The sequence below is a fragment of the Musca domestica genome, unplaced genomic scaffold (assembly GCF_030504385.1).
Source record: "Musca domestica strain aabys unplaced genomic scaffold, Musca_domestica.polishedcontigs.V.1.1 10, whole genome shotgun sequence".
In the NCBI taxonomy this organism is placed as follows: domain Eukaryota; kingdom Metazoa; phylum Arthropoda; class Insecta; order Diptera; family Muscidae; genus Musca; species Musca domestica.
In genome coordinates, this window is record NW_026712115.1 from 10,638,342 (window position 1) to 10,659,363 (window position 21,022).

Sequence of the window (21,022 nt, forward strand, 5' to 3'; positions counted from 1 at the left end):
CTTAATGCAAAATTTTAGAATACTAAAAATCTTTTGGAAAATCTTCTAAATAATACAACAACACATCTTTTATTTTCTTATTTTAAATAAAAATCATTTTTTTCTATAAAAAATAATTTTATAAAAATACGTATATAATTTTGTATTAACTCGATTGAAATCATAATACCATAACTACTAGTCAACTAATCAAAACAGGTTTTTTATTGAAAAATATAAAAAATATTTTTATTCATGTGCCTCTTGAATCACATTTTTGATTTCGAATATTAACAAAACAATAAAAGCTAGGCCAGATTTGAAAAAATGAACACTAATGCTACATAACATGTCATATCTGTATGTCTACAAGTAAAACTACTTTATTTTAGTTTTTTTGTAAGGCAACACAATTAATAAATAGGAAACTAACAAAAATGGGAAATTTTAACCAAATCGAATAATTATAACTGATTTGAAATGCATTCATTTCAACTGTATTTAATTACAATTTGGTTAAAATTTCCCTTTTGAATGCGATCGATTTATGTTTTGAGCTTCGTCGGAGGATGGGTTTTTTGAATATTTTACAAAGTTCTTATTACATAAATTAGGGCATTCAGGGCACGACATTGCCTAGTTTGCTTCGATACCCAATTCGTTTTAATAATACGATCTTCGACGTTCGTTACGAATACTGACACACAAACAGCAGGCGATAAAGGAAAGAATTAGCTGAAAAAAATAGAAAATAATAAATTAGAAAAAAATGTGATTAAAAGTGATTTTAAACATTGCTTGAAAAAAGTAAATTTTCAATTCCACCTAATATTCTATGGTTTGTTTTTAGTTTACCTTAAAAAAAACCAGTAAAGAAAGTCCTAAAGTCGGGCGGGGACGATTTTATGATACCCTACACCACTTTGCTAATTTAGTTGAGATCCACTTAATAATTAAAAGTTTTTATGGGAGGATTCAATCATACACCCTATGATTATAATTATAATATAAAATTCAAAGGACTAAATATGCCGAAGCATTTGTATCTTTTAAATTCGGACTTGTATTGCCCATTTGGTGCGAAATTAATTTGAAATCGGATAAAAATATATATGGGAACTATATCCAAATCTGAACCGATCTCGATAAAATTTGGCAAAGATATTTCTGAGCTGTATTTGATATATTTCCCCAAATATTGTTGTTACAGAGTGCATATTACGGCTGCGGAGGACAAAAATAACAAATCGGATGAACAATATATATGGGAGCTATAGCTATATCTGAACCGATTTCGATAAAATTTGGCATACTTATTTTCAGGCCTAATTTGGTTGTATGTGCAAAATTCCATACTATTCGGGATGATATTACACGTTTGGTGCACAATAAAAGGCAAATCAGACGAAGATATATATGGGAGCTATATCTAAATTTTTACCGATTATCTCCAATTTCAATAGGGTTCGTCCTTGGGCCAAACAAATGTTGTTTGCAAAATTTCATCTCAATCGGATAATAAATGCGACCTGCATTTTGTTCACAAGAATACATGGACAGACGGACGGACTGACATGCATAAATCAACTCAGAATGTGATTCTATGCTGATCATCAAAAGGAACTATGGATCTATCTCGTTTCCTTTTGCCTGTTACAAACAAATGCCCAAAGACATAATACCCTGACACAAGGTGGTCAGGTATAAAAAAACATTTAAAAATGTATGTCGGTAGTGGGATTATCTAACTATTTAACGACAGAATTAACGACAATTATCCATAACAGCATTTATTTAAATAATAATTTCCGTAACTGACAATATTTGTCGATATGTCGCCGATGAAACTAAAGTAGTCGCTGAGGTCTACAGACTGAAAGAGTGTTGGTAACATTTCACTTTTAACATGCAATTTTTCCGTTCGTAATTTTTAACCTGACAACAACAAATTTTGTGACACGTATGTAACGCAATGCTCAATTGACTGACTAACAATCTATCCACAGTACTATTTATGGCGGATTAGCCACACATCAAGCAGAAACATCGAAACAACTCCTGAGGTATAATTCTCGTTGACGTTGTTGTGGTGGTAACATATAGTTTATCTTTCGGTTGCTACTACAGGGAGCTTGGCGTAAAAATATACCCTCAGCTATATGGCTGATACGGCCAAAACGTGCCTCATCAAAATAAAGATTTTAGACCCTAGATCTCTTTGGACCCAATCCATTTCAGGACATTTGAAGTCGCTTTAGCGATGTACGTCCGTCTGTCTGTCTGTCTGGCTGGTGCACACGATAATTCTCGAAGGGTGTATCCGATTTGGTCTGATATAATAATAATAATAATATAACGACGTGCCAAGCGTAATTTTATTATCAAACTTAGATCAAGTTCTGAAATGGGCAATATCGGTTCACTCCTACCTCCCCCATAAAAGCTCAAAATTTAAAAAAAATATATAAATTTTTTTTCTGCACAGACTTTCCTAAAAATTTGCAAATCCTAGTATTTGCATCAATGCTACGACAGGTGCGAAAATCGACAATGTCGGTCCACTGCATACAGTACCTCCCCATCAAATGGTCAAAATTTTGAATAATTACAACTCTTATAAGATGTGATGGAAGGTCGATCGTCTCCAAATTACGCAGATTACAAAATTTTGATTAATCCAAGGTCTGGTGTGAAGATGGAATATATCCATCCTTCCACTCTTTCTGGTACCTCCCCCACAACATTTTGAATATCAACGCGAAATTAACATTTGATTTCGTTCAGACTTGGCACATCTCAATATTTCCCTCAAGACAAAATCTGTTATAAAGATGGCAGAGATCGGACCATTTCTTCTGGTACCTCCGCCACAAAGGGTCAAAGTTTTGAATAACCAAAACGATCATAGAATCCAAAATTAGCATACGATTCTCTTCATATTTCACACATCCTATTATTTCTACTAACACTAGATCTTCTGTGAAGATGGGATATATCGGTGTGAAAATTTTTAATATCAATGAAGCTCATAAAACGCGAAATTAACATACGATTCCTATCCATTGAAACTACTACGGTGAATAATGACGCTAAAATCATCAAAATATCGAGTTTTGGGAGGTAAAGCTATAGGGGTGCTATACGCAGACGTGGACCTGCAGAGGCAATTTTCTGTCATAAGCTGTAGTATCCATTACAAACTTCAAATGCCAAACTTGAGACAATTCCGGTGAATAATGTCGCTAAAATCAAACATTTACGAACTTATCCTGCCTACTGGCAAAATTAACATGTGTGCAAAATTTTAGCCTTCTATCTCAATTCGTTCGAAAGATAGCGTGATTACAACAGACAGACAGACGGACATCGCTGATCAAGAATATATATGCTTTGTTGGGTGTTGGGAATGACAAAGTTAGTATACCCTCCATAGAACGGTGGAGGGTATAAAAATTAATAAAAACGGCAAATTAATTAGAAGAACAAGTAAAAAAAAACATTAAGTTCGGCCGGGCCAAACTTTTAATACCCTCCACCTTAGGGTAAAGGAAACATCAGAGCCAAAAATCATCAAAATATCGAATATCGGGAAATACGGCTATATGGGGCTATACAAAAACGTGGACCTATATATACAGTGTTTCGCCAAAAGAAATCCGCGAAGAAATGTGGCAAAAACCATTAAAATGCCGAATAGCGGGAGGTACCGTTATATGGGGGCTATACTAAATCGTGGACCTATACATGCAATGTTTCGCCAAAAGAGCTAAAACCCATTATGACATACAAATACCAATTTTCAGACAAACCCGTGAAAAAAGTGGCAAAAATCATCAAAATACCGAATATCGGGAGGTACCGTTATATGAATTTCGACAACGAGCGACAAAGAGAACGATCGTTAGTTACAGTGACGCTAACGTACTTGGGATAAGTAAGCCGACTAATCGATTTTGGCGTTAACATGGCAGAAGAATACAGGTTGATGCATCAACGCTTGGGAGCATTGATATGTCAACAAATATTGAAATGTTTTTTCAAATATAAGTAGATTTTTATATGTTTTCTTGTACTACGTCATTCGGAGGTTATTAATATTCGTTTTTTTCAACAATTTTTATAAATTTAAATGATTTTTCATTTAACATTTTCAATTTCAAAATTGGTCAAAATTTGTGTCTAAAAAGTCTAAAAAGAACAAAGGTGTTTTAGGTTGACTTAGTTCGATTTTGGCCCATTATTTACACCTGTGCAACCTTCGAGTCTTTGTCCCAAAGACATAGAAGTACAAAGATGGGATAAGACAGAGTCAAAATATGGCAACCCCGTGAAAATACCTCTGTTGTTATGATATCATAACAACATAGTTACTAATGTTTACTGATTTAAACCGCTAAGTAAATATGCAAATTTTTGGAAATGTCTAAGACCATTTTAGGTCTTTGTTCGTCCTTTTACGAAGAAGCCAGCTGCTGGCTTAAGCCAGTCCATCGACCTATACAATTAGTGGCATTTTTGTCTCCTACAGCACATGAACTTTTTTCTTGGGATTCCACATACTACAAGCGTTACCAACACATATAATTGCTCTTCTAACTACTCAAACTTGGCAGGAAGGAAGTATTTTCAACTCTCATGAACAGTGTGGCGTGCTTGGCATAGCAAACAATTTAAAGCGTTCCACAGAGCTACCCTGGTTTATGTGTGATTCCGTTAGGACAAGTGGTCCCTCTTTTTACCCTCACTTAGACTATCTCGTATTTCACTCATGTAACGGTTCTCGCGTAGTTAAGAGCCTTATTTTCCTACCTTCCATGGACTTTGCAGATAACTAATATATTTCAAGTCAACAATTTGCCAAAAGCATAAAAAATCCTTTTAGATTCCAATTTTTCCCTAAACCTACCTCCAAGCCAATTAAAACACAGGCAAGTATATTGAATATGCCCAACAATTCCAACCAATAATCTTCGAACTTAATGCGGCAACCACTTTCAATGAGATTTTCCGCTAGGCTTATATCATGACCAACAAAACACGTTGGTGGCGGCAAACGTCCAGCTACAATGTAATCCTGAGGACTGGCGCGACCACAGCAATCGAACTGCAAAAGAGCAAAACGAAGTTAATTTAAACGCGAAGTTACTAATATTCGAGATACGTTACCCAATTTTCATAAATTGACATGGCACCGTGGTTCTTTAATTCCTTCTCCCATGTGGCATCCAATTCATTGGCTAGATTTGAGGCAACCGATTCCCGTCCGGCAATCATAAAGAAGGCCACAACGCCTTGAGCAAAAATTATTAGAACCATGAGCACAATAAACTGAAAAAGGGGGATATTATAAATTATTTAAGATTTCCATGTTCAAGTGGTTATATTTGAGAATGAAATCCTATAACCTCAACCACAATTAAAGCAAAACAGCGGTGATCTTCAAACAGACCTGACCGCATTTTTTTTTTTTTTGAGGTTAAGTTGCGAGGTGGACTTCAACATCTGTTTTTTTTTTTCAATTGCGATATTATTTTTTTATCTTTCTTACCGTCACCGTACAGCAGACATTGTCACGCATAGCGCCCACATTTAAAAATATAAATACCACAAATGTGGCAACACCAATGGCTATATAGCCATAGGCACCCATAGTGCCAATCTCATTTGTTTCATTTGTACAGATTACATAGGCGCCAAAACCAATTAGGACAGATGCCAATAGCTGAAAAGAAAATAAAAATAATTCTTCATTAATATTTTGAAAATAAATATAGAAAAATTATTTTGAAGTTTCAAAATTAGTTTCTTATTTTCCCTCCAACCACGACAGTATTCGACTGAGAGAATTAAGAATTCACACTGTCAAGTAACCGATATTAAATGACAGTGTATATTCTAATTAAATTATAAATCTACGACTCAAAATCGAAAATACATTACGAAATGTCGACCTTTCGATTTTTACCTTAGGCAAAATTCGATTTTGCTGTTCTAGACTATAGGCAAAGACATAGAAGTGTAAAGGTAGGATTAGAGAGAACCAAAATATGGCAACCCTGTTAAAATGCCTCTGTTGTTATGATATCATAACAACATAGTTACCAATCTTAACTGATTTTAACCGCTACGGTAATATGCAAATTTTTGGAAAGGTGTAAGTAGTAGAATTTTGAAACCACATTTTTGGATTCTTCAAACTTCTATTTGTCATTCGTTTCTGCAATTGTGGGTTTATATTAACAGGACTCGGTCATGTGCTGTAGATACAAACCATTTGCTCAAAATGCATTTTGTCTAGTCTTTACCGTTTTAGGTCTTGGCTATAGGTGCAAGTACATAATAATTATATAATTTATTCGTAAAAGAACAAAGAAGTTTTAGGTTGACTTAGTTTAATTTCGGCCCTTAATTTATAGTTGTTCACCCTACACTTTTTTTTTTGCAGAAGCCATCCGTTGTATTAAGCCATCAAAAAGCTTGTTCTATGTGTTCTCACCTAAAAGCCAGTAAAAGTATTCTATGTATCTACACCTGAAGGGGAAAGTACATAAAAGGCTTTTCTGACTGTCTTAAGTCATCGGCTTCTTCGTGGAGGTACAAAGAAGTTTTAGGTTGACCCAGTTCTTTTTTGGCCCTTCGTTCTTTTCCGAAGAAGCTAGAACAAAAGCATTTTATGTATTCTCACCTTTAAGTTTTCGAACAGAAAACAAACGTCGAGTCGCAATTTTTGAAAGTGATCGTAATCAAAGCACATTCGAAAATTTAAAATTCGAATGAATTTGGTCAAATTAAATAACATATTCTATTTTTTATATACATCCATATGGCCAATGTGTATTTTGCATTTGAAAAATATAAACAATGAGGTTGGTATTTGTTTAATATTATTCTCACCCCGAAAACATTTCTTTTTTGGTTAAAACGCCATCCTCCTTGAAATGCAAAGTTTTTTTTTTCGAATTTCCATGTTTGAGTATTTCTCCGTATTGGATTATAAAATTGAATCATGGAATTAGCATGCAAATCATTCACACTCGGCAAGACATACATATTCAAACTGAAATCAGTTTTTTATTGAATTTAACCATTACGATGTGATCCATCTGTGTTCTGCCAAATTTAGAAATGATTTGGGATTTAGATTTGCAAGTTTTTTCCGATATTACATATCGCAGTAACATTTTTGCAGAATCTAAAACAGAGCATGAAATAAATTAAAAATCGGTATCATTAAAAATCTCAATAAAATCCGTTTACTAACAGAACAACTAGCGCCGATAGCAAAGAGAACCGCTTCAGCCAACCACCCCAGTATCTGTTGGCAATGTAACTAAAAAAATTGCCTCCGATAATATTCCGTTTACCACATAAGGCAAATAATTCTTCAGACTCATGCCATTTCTAAGCCACTCTTTTGTGTCTCGTACTATCGCTCGATACCGTGATACCGGTAGCTTAGCCCGACGTTAGGGAAATGGACATTAGCAGAAATGGTTCGAAAAGTAAAGAAGCGACTTGATCGAAACCCGCGTCGCAGTGTCCGAAAATGACTCGTGAGCTGAAAATGTCGCAATATTCCATTCGGCAAATATTGACAAATGAGCTCGGGGTAAAGCCATTGAAATTCCAAAAAGTGCAAGAACTTGGTTTTGTCTGATGAGAAAACATTCGTTGTCCAGCAGTTTGTAAACAAACAAAATGATCGTGTTTACTTGCCAAAGATGTTAGCTGGAAATGTGCACCTTCGGTTGGCCACCAGAACTCAAGCGGCGACCATGGTGATGGTGTGGGCCGCCGATAACAGCCGATGTTCGCTCTCCGCATCTATTCTGGAGGGTGTATTAAATACAGTCCTTGGACATTCCAACAGGCGCCATCGCACTCAGCCCGCGCCACCCAAGAATGGTTACAAAATTAGGTTCCTCGTTTCATTTCCAGCGCACAATGTCCACCAAAATCACCGGATACCAATCTGTTGGACTATTGCGTCTGCAGTATTTTGAAAAGCGAGGTTGGCACTAAAAAATACCAAAGTGTCGATCACCTCAAGCAAGCGCTTTGTCGGGAATGGGTCAAAATACCGCAGAGCAATATTCGGGCAGCGTGTGACGATTTCATTGGCCGTTTGAAGGCCATAATTCGTGCCAAAGGTGACCAATTCGAACAAATCTAAACTTATTCTAAAATTTGATGCTTTTGTGAAATAATGTGGGCTGTATCGTGATTTCGACAGACAGACGGACAACGTTAAATCAACATAGAATTTTATTCTGATTATGATATATGAAAATAAATACTTTATGGGGTCTACGACGAATATTTAGGGATGTTACAAACGGAATAACAAAGTTAATATACCCTCCTTTTCAATGTGGAGGGTATAATAATTTTGTAGAATATTTTTTCCTGCTACGATTCCGTTGAAAAGAAGTTTGATTAAATTGGTGCTTGGCGATTTATTGAGATCGGCATGTGGTAAAATTTGTTTATTTTCCGTTTGCTTTCTTTTTCAGAAATATATAAATAATTTTGAATTAAATAAATATTTTCTTTGTTTTTCTAAACTAAACAAAAACAATCATTAGAAAAAGATATTTTATATAAATAAAAAATAACCCCCTGTTGATTTTGATGCAACATTTATTGAACCTTGTACAAAAAAAATTGTTGTTTTCCAAAATGATTCATCGCCCAGTAATTGAACCAGATGCAATTGCGAAAATATCATAACTTTAATTAAAACAGATCGGGTATTTTAAATTACTGGTTTGCACATCTCTCGGTATAAGTGTTTTCCATGGAAACCATACAAAATTTTCAGACACATGTATGTAGTTATGTTTGCTGGTTGTTCATTGAAGCAATTAGATCCTCTCGGTGCAGCAAACTTTTATGGCATTTGTGCAATGTGGGAGTGTTCAGGTCAAGTGGCACTGAATTGCAAGCGAATCTAAATATGCATCTCGTTGCAATATAAATTTCTCACTAATTTTAATTTTTTTGTTTTTTTGGTTTGGTTTAATAAGAAATTCAAAAACGTTCAAAAGCCCACGAAGCGTTTCATTATTCCCGACTGTGATTTCAGCTACATCCAAATGAGTGTGTGTGTGTACAGCAAATGTAGCAACATTTACCTAACGTTTGTGGCTTGCATTCGATTGCCGTGTAAACAGCAACAACACTTGGTCATTAAATTAACGCCAACACCACCCATTGTGGGCGCCAACTATTTATTTCCAGTCATTGCATTTTGTTATAGTTGTTTATTTGAGAAAAAATCTGAATTTTCTAATATTTTCACACATCGAGATTAGCTACATATTTTAGCCTGGAATTCTGTGAAATTGTTTATTACACATCCCAACCGCAAGGTGTTTGCGGTTAATTGCGCATACGATGACTGGTGTTTGAGTAGGTGCAACAGTCTGAAGGTTATGATATGCACACACACACACACACATTTCCGGACTCGGTGATGGTGAATAACAACCTTATTATTCCGGAAGAACATTTCTTAAATTTCAAAAAGGTTTTATCTTATCAAAACAATATATGTCACTTATCTAGAAATATTGTGATGCATTGTTACGAACATTCGGGCTAAATTAGTCATTCAGTGAAATCAACAGAATATTCGCAGAAAAGGTTGGAATGTATCACTCGGTTTTAAAATTAATTAAACAATTTTCAATTATGTTATGGGTTGCCCCAAATCAGCTGACTCCAGAGTTTTAAATTGTCGGGCGAGTTTCCCATTCTACTCAGATTCGACGGAGAGAGAGAGAGTATTTCTGGCAGAAAAATAAAGAAATGGGCATACTGTATTTTTCTATGCCACTTTAATAAGAGCGAGTACGCTAGGTTCGTTTTCGAGTAGGAGTAAAATTGGCTAATTCTACTCTTTTTTCAGTACTCATTCTGTGGATTGGAAAGATAATTTACCATAACTTTTATAAGTGACATCAAACAAGTAAAAAACATTAACATTAAGACTAGACTATCAAAACACCGAATATCGTTGGGTATCGTTATATTTGCGCTATAGGAAAACGTCGACCTAAATTTTCAATGTTGGCTCGCTGGAGCAATAACCCATTGTGAAGTACAAATACCAATTTTTAGACCAATCCGTTGAAAATGTGGCAAAGATCATCATAATACCGAATATCAGAAGGTACCGCTATATGGGGGCCATAAAAAAATGTGGAACTATACATACAATGTTTCTCCGGCGGCTCGCTCAAATAAGGGCGAGTTTGTTTTGTTCATTTTAGAGTGAGAGCAACATTTGTTTTAAAACAAGCAGATTCCGAGCACTCTTTACAGTTTTTGTCATACCATTACATTGTATTTCCGATTTGGTCCAAACTTGGTACATTGTAATATTATTATCAAACTTAGATCGAGTTCGGAGATGGGCAATATCGGTTCACTCCTTCTGGTATCTCCCCCACAAAAGGTCGTAATTTCCAAAAAAAAAAAAAAAAAAAAAAAAAAAAAAAAAAAATATATATATATATATATATATATATATATATATATATATATATATATATATATATATATATATATATATATTTTTTTTTTTTAAAAAATTATAACTCTTTAAAATGTGATGTAGGAGTCGGATTGTCTTCACTTTTCACACTTCACAATATTTTTATTAACCCAAGGTCTGGTGTGAAGATGAAGAATATATCGGTCCACTCCTTCTGGTACCTCCCCCACAAAGGATCAAAGTTTTGAATAACCAAAACTATTATAAAATCCGAAATAATCATCCGGCTCTCTTCATATTTCATACATCCCATTATTTCTACTAATACAAGATCTGATGTGAAGTAGGGATATATCGGTTTTCTTCTTCTGGTACCTCCCCCACAAAGGGTTAATATTTTGAATATCCATGAAGCTCATAAAACGCGATATTAACATTTTATTTATTTTTTTTTTATTTATTTGAAAATTTGTTAACGTACAGGTGACGATCAGTGTTGCCAGAAGCTGTAAAAATGCTAAACGACAGAAAAGATCAGGCACAGCAAATGCAAAAAAAATATTAATCCATAATGTAACTCGGACCGACGCAACTTGAAATTGCAACCAAACAATCGAATTTTCTGGTCTGTAGGCAAAACCGACTGATACTTTTTTAATCTGTTCCTTCGTTGTTTTTGTACAAAATCCCACAGTTCACAGCAACATCAAAACAGGTTTGCTGTTACACACACAAGAACATACAAATCAACAAATAAAATATTTTCCACTCGATTTCACTGTAAGAGCAAACTCTCACTCCGATTCTGCCCCCACTCTAATTTTGCAAAAGGACTGACTCTGCGGCACTCCCACACAAAACAAAAGAGTAGAGAGCAAACCCCGCATACTACTCATACTCTTCGAGCAATCACGTTCGGGAGCAATTTTCGATCCCGAGTGGAAACGAGCAAATCTGTACTCTGATGTGAACACAAAAACATGAAATTAATTGAGCATTCGTTGAATACCGTCTAACCGATCCAACCTTACAAGGATCTAAATCTAATATTAAATTTGTGTAAAGACTTGGAAATTTTATGAAAAAATTTCTATGGAATAGTCAGAAGGAGTGGATTGATAGTTTTCATTTTCACACTAGTTTTGGAGCACTCACAGCAGAGCCCTTAAGAAGACGCATTGTGGAACTCGAAATGCTTTTGATATATATATACTACATACATACATGCTGAAGTGCAAAAATGGACCATCGATTTTCCTCTGCCATTATTATTTCCATCATTATTTGCTGCGATATTATGGCTCAAGTAAGCAAAGTTCGTTTTCTCTGCAATAACTGGTCATGTCGAGGTCAACTAATCAACAAATTGGATAGCATACATGCAGCAGTTAAGTTAAAAAATCTAAACACTGTAGACGCATATATAAAAATTAATTGCGGAGCATTGTACGACGTTAATTCAAAACGAGAAACTCTACTTTTTTTCTCATTTGGAATGTTTAATGATCTATAATTTGTTGTTCCACATCAACAAAATTCATTTTTTTGCATATAAATTCAAAAGTGTCCCAACTGCTTTACCTAAAATACCCCCGTAAAGGGGCACCTTATAAATTTATATATGCATTTATTTAGGAAAAGCGGACAGAAGATTTACTTCACGTGTAAGACGAATGATTATTTTGTTAGTTAAGTCCTTTGTGTATTTATTGGATTATTTTCAACTATCAAAGTCGTTAGTAAACAGAACAAAAAGCCGTTAGTCATAGCTCGGATTAATTTACAATTTCTTGCACATTTTGAAACATCTGTTATTTTTATTTTTATTGTTTATTACTGTTGTTTTATAGCTATTTTGTTATCATTAAAGTGGGAGGAAACCACTTAATCATAATACCAAACTGACAATAATAAAAATGTGATCAGGATGGTAAAGAATGCTACATTTGGAAATATAAAAAGTAAAATAGCAGCTAAGTTCGGACGGGCCGACCTTTTAATACCCTCTACCATTTGAATTTGAAATTTAAAAAAAAAAAATCCGAAAACTACCACTTAAATGAAAACTGTTATATAGAGACTATACGAAGACGTGGACCTGCTTACGAAATTTTTTGTCATATGTATGCATTACGAACTTCAAATACCAAATTTGAAACATGCATACAAAAATGTTTGTCGTAGGCTGCAGTACTCATTACGAACTTTAAATACGAAATTTTAAATAATTTCGGTAAATAATGTCGCAGAAATCATGGGAATACCGAATAACCGGAGGTACCGGTATATGGGGGCTATACGAAAACGTGGCCGATATGGCCCATTTACGAACTTAGCCTGCCTACTGGTAAGCTTTGCATGTATGCAAAATTTTAGCCTTCTATCAATTTGTTCCAAAGATAGTATGATTATAACAGACAGACGGACGGACGGACAGGGCTAAATCGTTTTAGGATTTTACGCTGATCCAGAATATATATACTTAGTAGAGTCTATTATAAATATTTCGAGGAGTTACAAACGGAATGACAAAGTTAATATAAACAAGTAAAAAAGCAGTAACTTTGGCCGGGCCGAACTTTTAATATCCTCCACCATTTGAAACAAATGTGGACATTTTCAAAAAAATAACATTGGCCAAAAATTCTGTTAAAATCTCCCGTTATATTGGGGTCTATACGAAGACGTGGACCTGCATAGGCAATTTTTGTCGGTGAATAATATATCTAAAATCATAAAAATACCGAATATAGGGAGGTACTGATATATGGGGCCTGTACAAAGGTCTGGACCTGCATAGACAAATTTCTGTCGTAGACTGTATATCCCATTACGAACTTTAAATACCAAAATTTAAAACAGTCAAAACGAATTAAGATAGAAAGCTAAAATTTTGCGCAGATCTGTCTTTTGTCTGCAGGCTGGTCAAGTTCGAGATGGACTGTATGGGTCCACATCTTCGTATAGCCCCCATATAGCGGTACCCACCGATATTCAGTATTTTGATGATTTTAGCCACATTTTTCAATGGAATTGTCTGAAATTCTACACAAGGAGTTCTTTGTGTGTACTTTATCCCCTGACAGAGAATTGTCTACATAGGTCCACGATATCGTATATCCCCCATATAACGGAATAGCCTATATAGGTCCACAATATCTTTTATCCACCATATATCGGAACCTTCCGATATTCGGAATTTTTTATCATTTTAACAGAATTTTTAATGGATTTTTTTAAAAGTTTCCTAATTTGTCCCAAATGGTGGAGGATATTCAAAGTCCAGCCCGGCCGAACTTATTGCTTTTTTACTTGTTTTAAATGAACTTTAATAAAAATTTTAAAGAAGAGAACTCGCTTTTTTGCGAGGTGGTGTATACTTTTAAAATAGTAAAACCAAGCTTGCTAATAATTAGCATTTTTCATCATCAAAGTTGACATTTTTATGCAATTGTTTGTATTTGTATTGTATACTCGATACAATATATATGTATATGGTGTGATAGTGTGAACAACAACAGTAGTGTTATTGTTGACTTAAAGCTACACGGTTGTGGATGTAACTGGAGGTTAAGCTGAAAATGGATGAATGACTTTTAATTGAAATACAATGCCGTTTAAATTATAATTTTCTCCCGCTCGCAGTAACCGCCTCCTCCTCTTCGCCAAAAACTCAGTTTTGAATTGGATAAATTTATTCTGGTTGCTAAAACGTCTTTTGAAAAAAAGCAATTCTCACATTCAATCCAATTTTTTTATTTTAATTTCACTTAATATCACTTTGAATTGTGTCGCTCGAAATTGGAGACATTACGAACAAGTTCAGAAATATTAAGATTCGTTGGAGATTTAGTAATAAAGAAATTCAATGAAAATAAAACGAATTAAAGTTCAGTGATGCCAAACGTTTTGTACCCCACGAATAAAATAAATAGGAAATGTTCATGTAGGGTGAAGATAGGAAAGAAGAATCTACTTTTAAGGTTTTTAACAATCACCAAATGTTTATTTCAGTTCGTATTAAAATAAAATGTTAACAACAAATTTATAATTTCAACATTTTCGCGTTTTATAACGAGCAAAAGTCGACTTCAACGTGTTAGTATCAAAAGAAGAAGATTAGTCGAAAGTCGACCTACGAATCCCTATCCTTATGCAGAAAAAGACATAGGCCGATTATTACATCTTTCCGATAGATAACAAGTAAAAACACAGTAAGTTCGGCCGTTCCGAACTTTGAATACCATTCACCATTTGGAACGAAACCTGAAAGAAAAAAATCCGGTGAATTATGTAGCTAAAATCATCAAAATATCGTATATAGGGAGGTGCCGTTATATCGGAGCTGTCATAGGCTGTAGCATCCATTACGAACTTTAAATACGACATCTCAAACAATTTCGGCTGGTATTGTACCTAAAATCGTCAAAATCCCGTATATAGGGAGGTACTGGCCTATACGAAGACGTGGACTTGCATAGACAATTTTCTGTCACAGACTGTAGTTTCCATTGCGAACTCTAAATAGGTAATTTGAAACAATTCTGGTTAATAATGACGCTAAAATTCTCAAAATACCGAATATAGGGAGGTACCGTTAGATGGGGGCTATACGAAGACGTGGACCTGCACAGAAATTTTTCTGTCTTAGGCTGTAGTATCCATTACGAACTTCAAATACCAAATTTGAAACAATTCCGGTTAATAATGTCACTAAAATCATCAAAATACCGAATATAGGGAGGTACCGTTATATGGGGGCTATACGAAGACGTGGACCTGCCCAGATAATTTTCTGTCATAGGCTGTAGTATCCATTTCGAACTTCAAATACCGAAGTTGAAACAATTCCGGTGAATAATGTCGCTAAAATCATCAAAATACCGAATATCGGGAGGTACCGTTGTATGGGGGCTATATGAAAACGTGGACCTACATGGCCCATTTACGAACTTAACCTGCCTATTGGAAAAATAAACACGTGTGCAAAATTTTAGCCTTCTATCTCAATTCGTTCGAAAGATAGCGTGATTAAACAGACAGACAGACGGACATGGCTAAATCGACTTACAATTTTAAGCTGATCAAGAATATAAATATTTTTTTGGGTCTGACATGAGTATTTCGAGGAGTTACAAACGGAATGACAAAGTTAATATACCCTCCATAGTGGAGGGTATAAAAAATCAGTGAATAAGGTAGCTAAAATCATCAAAATACCGAATATAGGGAGGAACCGTTGTATGGAGGCTACCCGATTTTTTGGCATAGGCTGTAGTACCCATTACGAATTCTAAATACGAAGTTTCATAAACTCCGGTGATTAATGTACATAAAATCGTCAAAATATCGAATATTCTGCGAGACACCGTTATATGGAGGCTATACGATATCGTGGACCGATACGATATCGTGGAACTTGACCTTACTGCAGACAAAAGACAGATCTGTGCAAAATTTTTGCTTCCTATCTTAGTTTAGTGATTACAACACACGGGCGGACAGTGCTAAATCGTCTTAGAATTTCATGCTAATCAAGAATATATACTTTGTTGGTTCTAAAATTATTATTTCGACAAACGAAATGACGAACTTAATATACCCTCCATACTATGTATGGTGGAGGGTATAAAAGCATACAAAAAATGTATAATTTCAACATCGTCTCGTTTTATAACGGGTAAAAATCGACTTCGATATGTTAATATCAATAGAAGACGATCAGGCGAAAGTCGACCTACGAATCCCTATTCTTATGCAGTGTTGTATTATCACGTCAAAGTCACGATTTAAGCTTAGATCTGTTCATGGTAGAAGAATACTGGTAGATGCATCAACTTTTGGGAACATTGATATGTCAAATTTTCTAATTTTTTTTTTTTCAAAAAAAAAGTAGATTTTCTATGTTTTCTTATTTTTCATTCAAAATTTTCAGTTTCAAATTGGAAAATGAACTGTCTTAGCAGCTGTGTCGATATGACTATCTGTATTCTTCTACCATGGCTCTGCTCATATAGGTAGATACATCAACGCTTAAGAACATTGATATGTCAACATTTTTAAAATGTTTTATGAAAAATAAGTGGATTTTAATTTTTTTTATCCTACTACAGCTAGTCTGCAAAAGGATATAAAATGTCAGTCAGCTGATCATTGTTTTGTTGTCCTCACTTTTTTCTTTATATTTAAAAAAAAGAGAGATAATGAGATGAGAAATGCCCTTAATGAGATTTTAGGTTCTTTGTAGCGCCCATCATTCATGTTGGAAACCAAATGGAATTAGCTTGATATTCTCATTTGAATATCAATATATTGTGCCCGACTTTTGCTTCTTTTTCTTTTGAAGGTTTGAAGCTCATCTCAACCATTCCAAAGTTAACGTCATCTTTACTCAATCCATCGTAATTTTTGTTTGAAAAACAAAATAAAACTTTGCCCCGATGCCAAGTATTGACGTTCCCAATGTGTCTAGTGCCAATTAACATATCAGTCAATTAGATTTGATTTGTGCAAAAATATGGGCGTTGCCGATTTCTCTCACCTACAAACAATTTGCAACATTGCAAAACACCCGCAACGTAAAATAAAATTCCAAAATAGGAAAGCTAACAATATCAACCGAAACATTAGAATAAAAAAGGGAAAATTAAAAGTCCAACAAGTTAAAAAGCAGTAAGTTCCCGGGCCGAGCCGAACTTTGAATAGCCTCCACCATTTGAAACGAATTTGGAAATTTTCAAAAAATAAAATCCTTAAAAAATTTTGTTTAAATTTAAAAAATATCGAAAATAAGCATTATATTGTGCTCTAAATGACGTGATCCTACATAGACATTGTTTGTCATAAGTTTGAAACTTGAAATAAACAGTGATAATGTAGCTAAAATCATCAAAATACCGTATATAGGGAGGTACCGTTATATCGGAGCTATACGAAGACCTGGACCTGCATAGAAAATTTTCTGTCACAGGCTGTAGCATCCATTACGAACTTCAAATACTACATCTCAAGCAATGTCGGTGGGTATTGTAACTAAAATCGTCAAAATACCGAATATATGAAGGTACTGATTGATATATGGAGCCTATACGAAGACCTGGACCTGTATAAAAAATTTTGTGTCTCAGGCTGTACGAACTCTAAATGCGTAATTTGAAACTACTCCGGTGAATATTGACGCTAGTATAATCAAAATACCGAATATTGGGAGATTCCGTTATATGGGGGCTATACGAAGACGTGGACATGCACAGACAATTTTCTGTCATAGGCTGTAGTATCCATTACAAACTTTAAATGCCAAATTTGAAACAATACCGGTGAATAATGTCGCTAAAATTATCAAAATACCGAATATCGGGAGGTACCGTTATATGGGGGCTATATGAAAACGTGGACCTACATGGCCCATTTACGAACCTGTCTACTGGCAAGATAAACATGTGTGCAAAATGTTAGCTTTCTATCTCAATTCGTTCGAAATATAGCGTGATTACAACAGACAGACGGACAGACAGAATTTTACGCTGATCTAGAATATATATACTGTTGGGTCTGTTTCGAGAAATTAAAAACGGAATGACAAAGTTAATATACCCTCCATAGTATGGTGGGAGTTATAAAAATAAACACCGCCTTTTGTCAGTGTTTATCAAATTCTTTTCTTATATTCTATAAAAAAATCCACGAATTCTAAATAGGGCTCTGATTCAAAAATAACTTGTTTTAGACTTTTTATATAGGGCCGAGGCATACGGAATTGAAAACGGAAGCTATGGTTTAGTGTGTGATATCTTCACAGTAGCCATTGCATAGATTTACATATAACAATCAAAGCATGGACATGTCGGATGTAAAATAATGAACGGTAAATGGAAAACATGGCCAAAATCGGAGTTATCTTTACAATGGGGACTATTACAAAATTTTCAAATAATTCAAAAATCTCTAACAAATTTCAAAGCACTATCCCAAATACTGAGGCCGAACTTTCTCTACATTCATAGTTTTTTGATTTGAACACTCTGCTCAAAACTTATTATCATCAGTGTGAAATTTACACAATTCACTTTAACAACGATGACAACAACCCTGGCCGATCTTTTTTTCCGCACAAGGACAAATTAATTGAAATTCCAAGTCCATTTGTAAATAATAATCACGCATGTACGCTTACAAACATAAATATTTGATTAAGACAACCAGTCAACCGTTCTTCAACAGAAATGCAGGTGACCCCTCTAAAAGTCACGATTGCTGGAAAAGAATTCATTTGTACGAGATTACTAGTACCTCTGGCAATCGGTTTACAGGGCTATGGTTAATTTTTTGGTATACTGCCCTTGGATTTATTTAAGGCCGAATACATATCATGTTAGAATCATTTGTTAAGTGACTGTGTCATTTGCATTTTATAGCATAATTTTAGATACAATTCTGAATTTTTAAACCAAAAAAAAAAAATATGGTGATGGTGCAAAAGTAATCCTTCTATCAGAAAATGCTATAAATTATACGATTTGCCCCTAATGTCTTAATTACATTAAAAAATATCGGAATGTCTGTAAAGTACATATGCATGTATACAGTGGCGCAAAAGTAAACTTCCGAAGTTTTTTTTTTTTTTTTTTTTTTTTTTTGCTGTGCCAATCGTATAATTTTCTGATAGCAGGATTACTTTTGCGCACCTTGTTTAGTATAAATATTAAAAAAGGATATTACGAGGGCAGTTCGAAAACAGTTCTTAAACAGAAAAATGTTAAGTGTTTTGGAAACGTCCACCTCTGTTATGAACGCATGTTAAATTTTATTTCAATCTGGCAACTCCTTCATATAGAAACAGGAGTTCAAAAAAGACGCATCCGCAATTTTTTTACAATAGAAAATTAGAAATTTACATAAAAGAGGTTTATCGGGACAAGAAATTCATAATGATATGGTGAATGTTTTGGGCGAAAGTGCTCCTTCATATGCAACAGTAAAAAATTGGGTTGCTGAGTTCAAACGTGATCCTACAAGCATTGAAGATGAACCACGTAGTGGACGTCCAAAAACAGCAACAACAGAAATTGTAGCCAAAGTACAAGATCGAAAAATAACAAGTTAAAAGCATACACTCCACCATTTGTAATTTTTCAAAAAATAGAATCCGTTTAAAAATTCTATTAAAATCTAAAAAATACCAATTATAGCCGCTATATTTGGCTCTGTACTACGTGGACCTACATAGGCATTGTTTGTCATAAGCCATTACCATATTCAAATTCGAAACTTGAAATAAACGGTGAATAATGTAGCTAAAATCATCAAAATATCATCAAGTACCGTTATATCGGTGCTGTACGAAGACCTGGACCTGCATAGACAATTTTCTGTCACAGGCTGTAGCATCCATTACGAACTTCAAATTCGACATCTCAAACAATTTCGGTGAGTATTGTCCCTAAAATCGTCAAAATACCGAATATAGGGAGGTGCTGATATATGGGGCCTATACGAAGAACTGGACCTGCACAGACAATTTCTATCTTAGGCTTTAGAATTACGATTTCAAATAACAAATTTGAAACAATGCCGGTGAATCGCTCCATAGTATGGCGGAGGGTATAAAAATTGCTAATGTCATGGGCATTTCAAATGTCCGAGTCTATTTAATTAAAAAGAACTGCAGATGAAAAAGCTTTCTGCCAAATGGGTGCCGCATTTGTTAACAGTCGATCAAAAACGCATAAGAATGAGCATTTCTCAAGCTTGTTTGGATCGTTTTAAGCGAAATACTCGTAAAATGGATTTTAAGCGTCGTTTCATAACTGTTGATGAGACATGGATCCGCCACTTTACTCCAGAGACAAACGAACAATCCAAACAATGGACTGAAGCTGGAGGAAGTGCGCCAATGATGGCAAAAACAATTCAATCGGCTGGTTAGGTTATGGCAACGGATTTTTGGGACTTCAAAGGTATTTTATTGATTGACTATCTGCAAAAGGGTAAAACAATAAATTCAGAGTACTATTGCAACCTTTTGGATCAATTAAATGTACAAATTCGAGAAAAACGTCCTGGTTTATAACACATCCCAAATCTAAAACAAAACAATCCTTGCTGGCAAGCGTTTTACCTCAAATGAAGATGCGATTGCAGTTATAAACAACTATTTTGAAGACCTTGAGGAAAACTATTTTAATCAAGGATTAGAATTGCTAGAAAAGCGAAAAGGACTAAGTATATTTAAATTTCGGAGATTTTATTGAAAAATAAAAATATTTTTGAAAAAACGAACTATTCTCTTTCATTGATAGACTAAGAAGTTTCCGAACCGCCCTCGTATATAGTATAGTTAATATAGCAAATCGCTTCTTTTATGTTTTAAAATTGTTGTGTGTGCGCTTAAAAGTATGTTATAAAAATGCTAAACATCAAATGTTAAGCAGTCACTTTACATATGACTGTAACATGATATGCAATCTGGCCTTTAACATAAAAACGTTCTGTGGAATTTCTAAGAACCTAATTTTCATTCAAGACAAAACAAATGAAAGAAAA

The 21,022-nt window shown here is 34.6% G+C and overlaps 1 protein-coding gene across 3 annotated transcripts in view; it reads right to left on the reverse strand.

The window, feature by feature from the left end:
• Positions 1-175: 175 nt before the first annotated feature.
• Positions 176-21,022, reverse strand: part of LOC101898127 (23 kDa integral membrane protein) — a 47,471-nt gene continuing 26,624 nt past the window's right edge. For all 3 annotated transcript variants that reach the window (XM_005179625.4, XM_005179624.4, XM_020035420.1), the window contains exons 3-6: positions 5,528-5,701; positions 5,146-5,307; positions 4,886-5,083; positions 176-714 (exon numbers count right to left, since the gene is read on the reverse strand). In XM_005179625.4, coding sequence (XP_005179682.1) covers positions 643-714; positions 4,886-5,083; positions 5,146-5,307; positions 5,528-5,701 — 606 coding nt within the window. In that variant the 3' untranslated portion in view covers positions 176-642. The remainder of the gene's footprint in view (positions 715-4,885; positions 5,084-5,145; positions 5,308-5,527; positions 5,702-21,022) is intronic.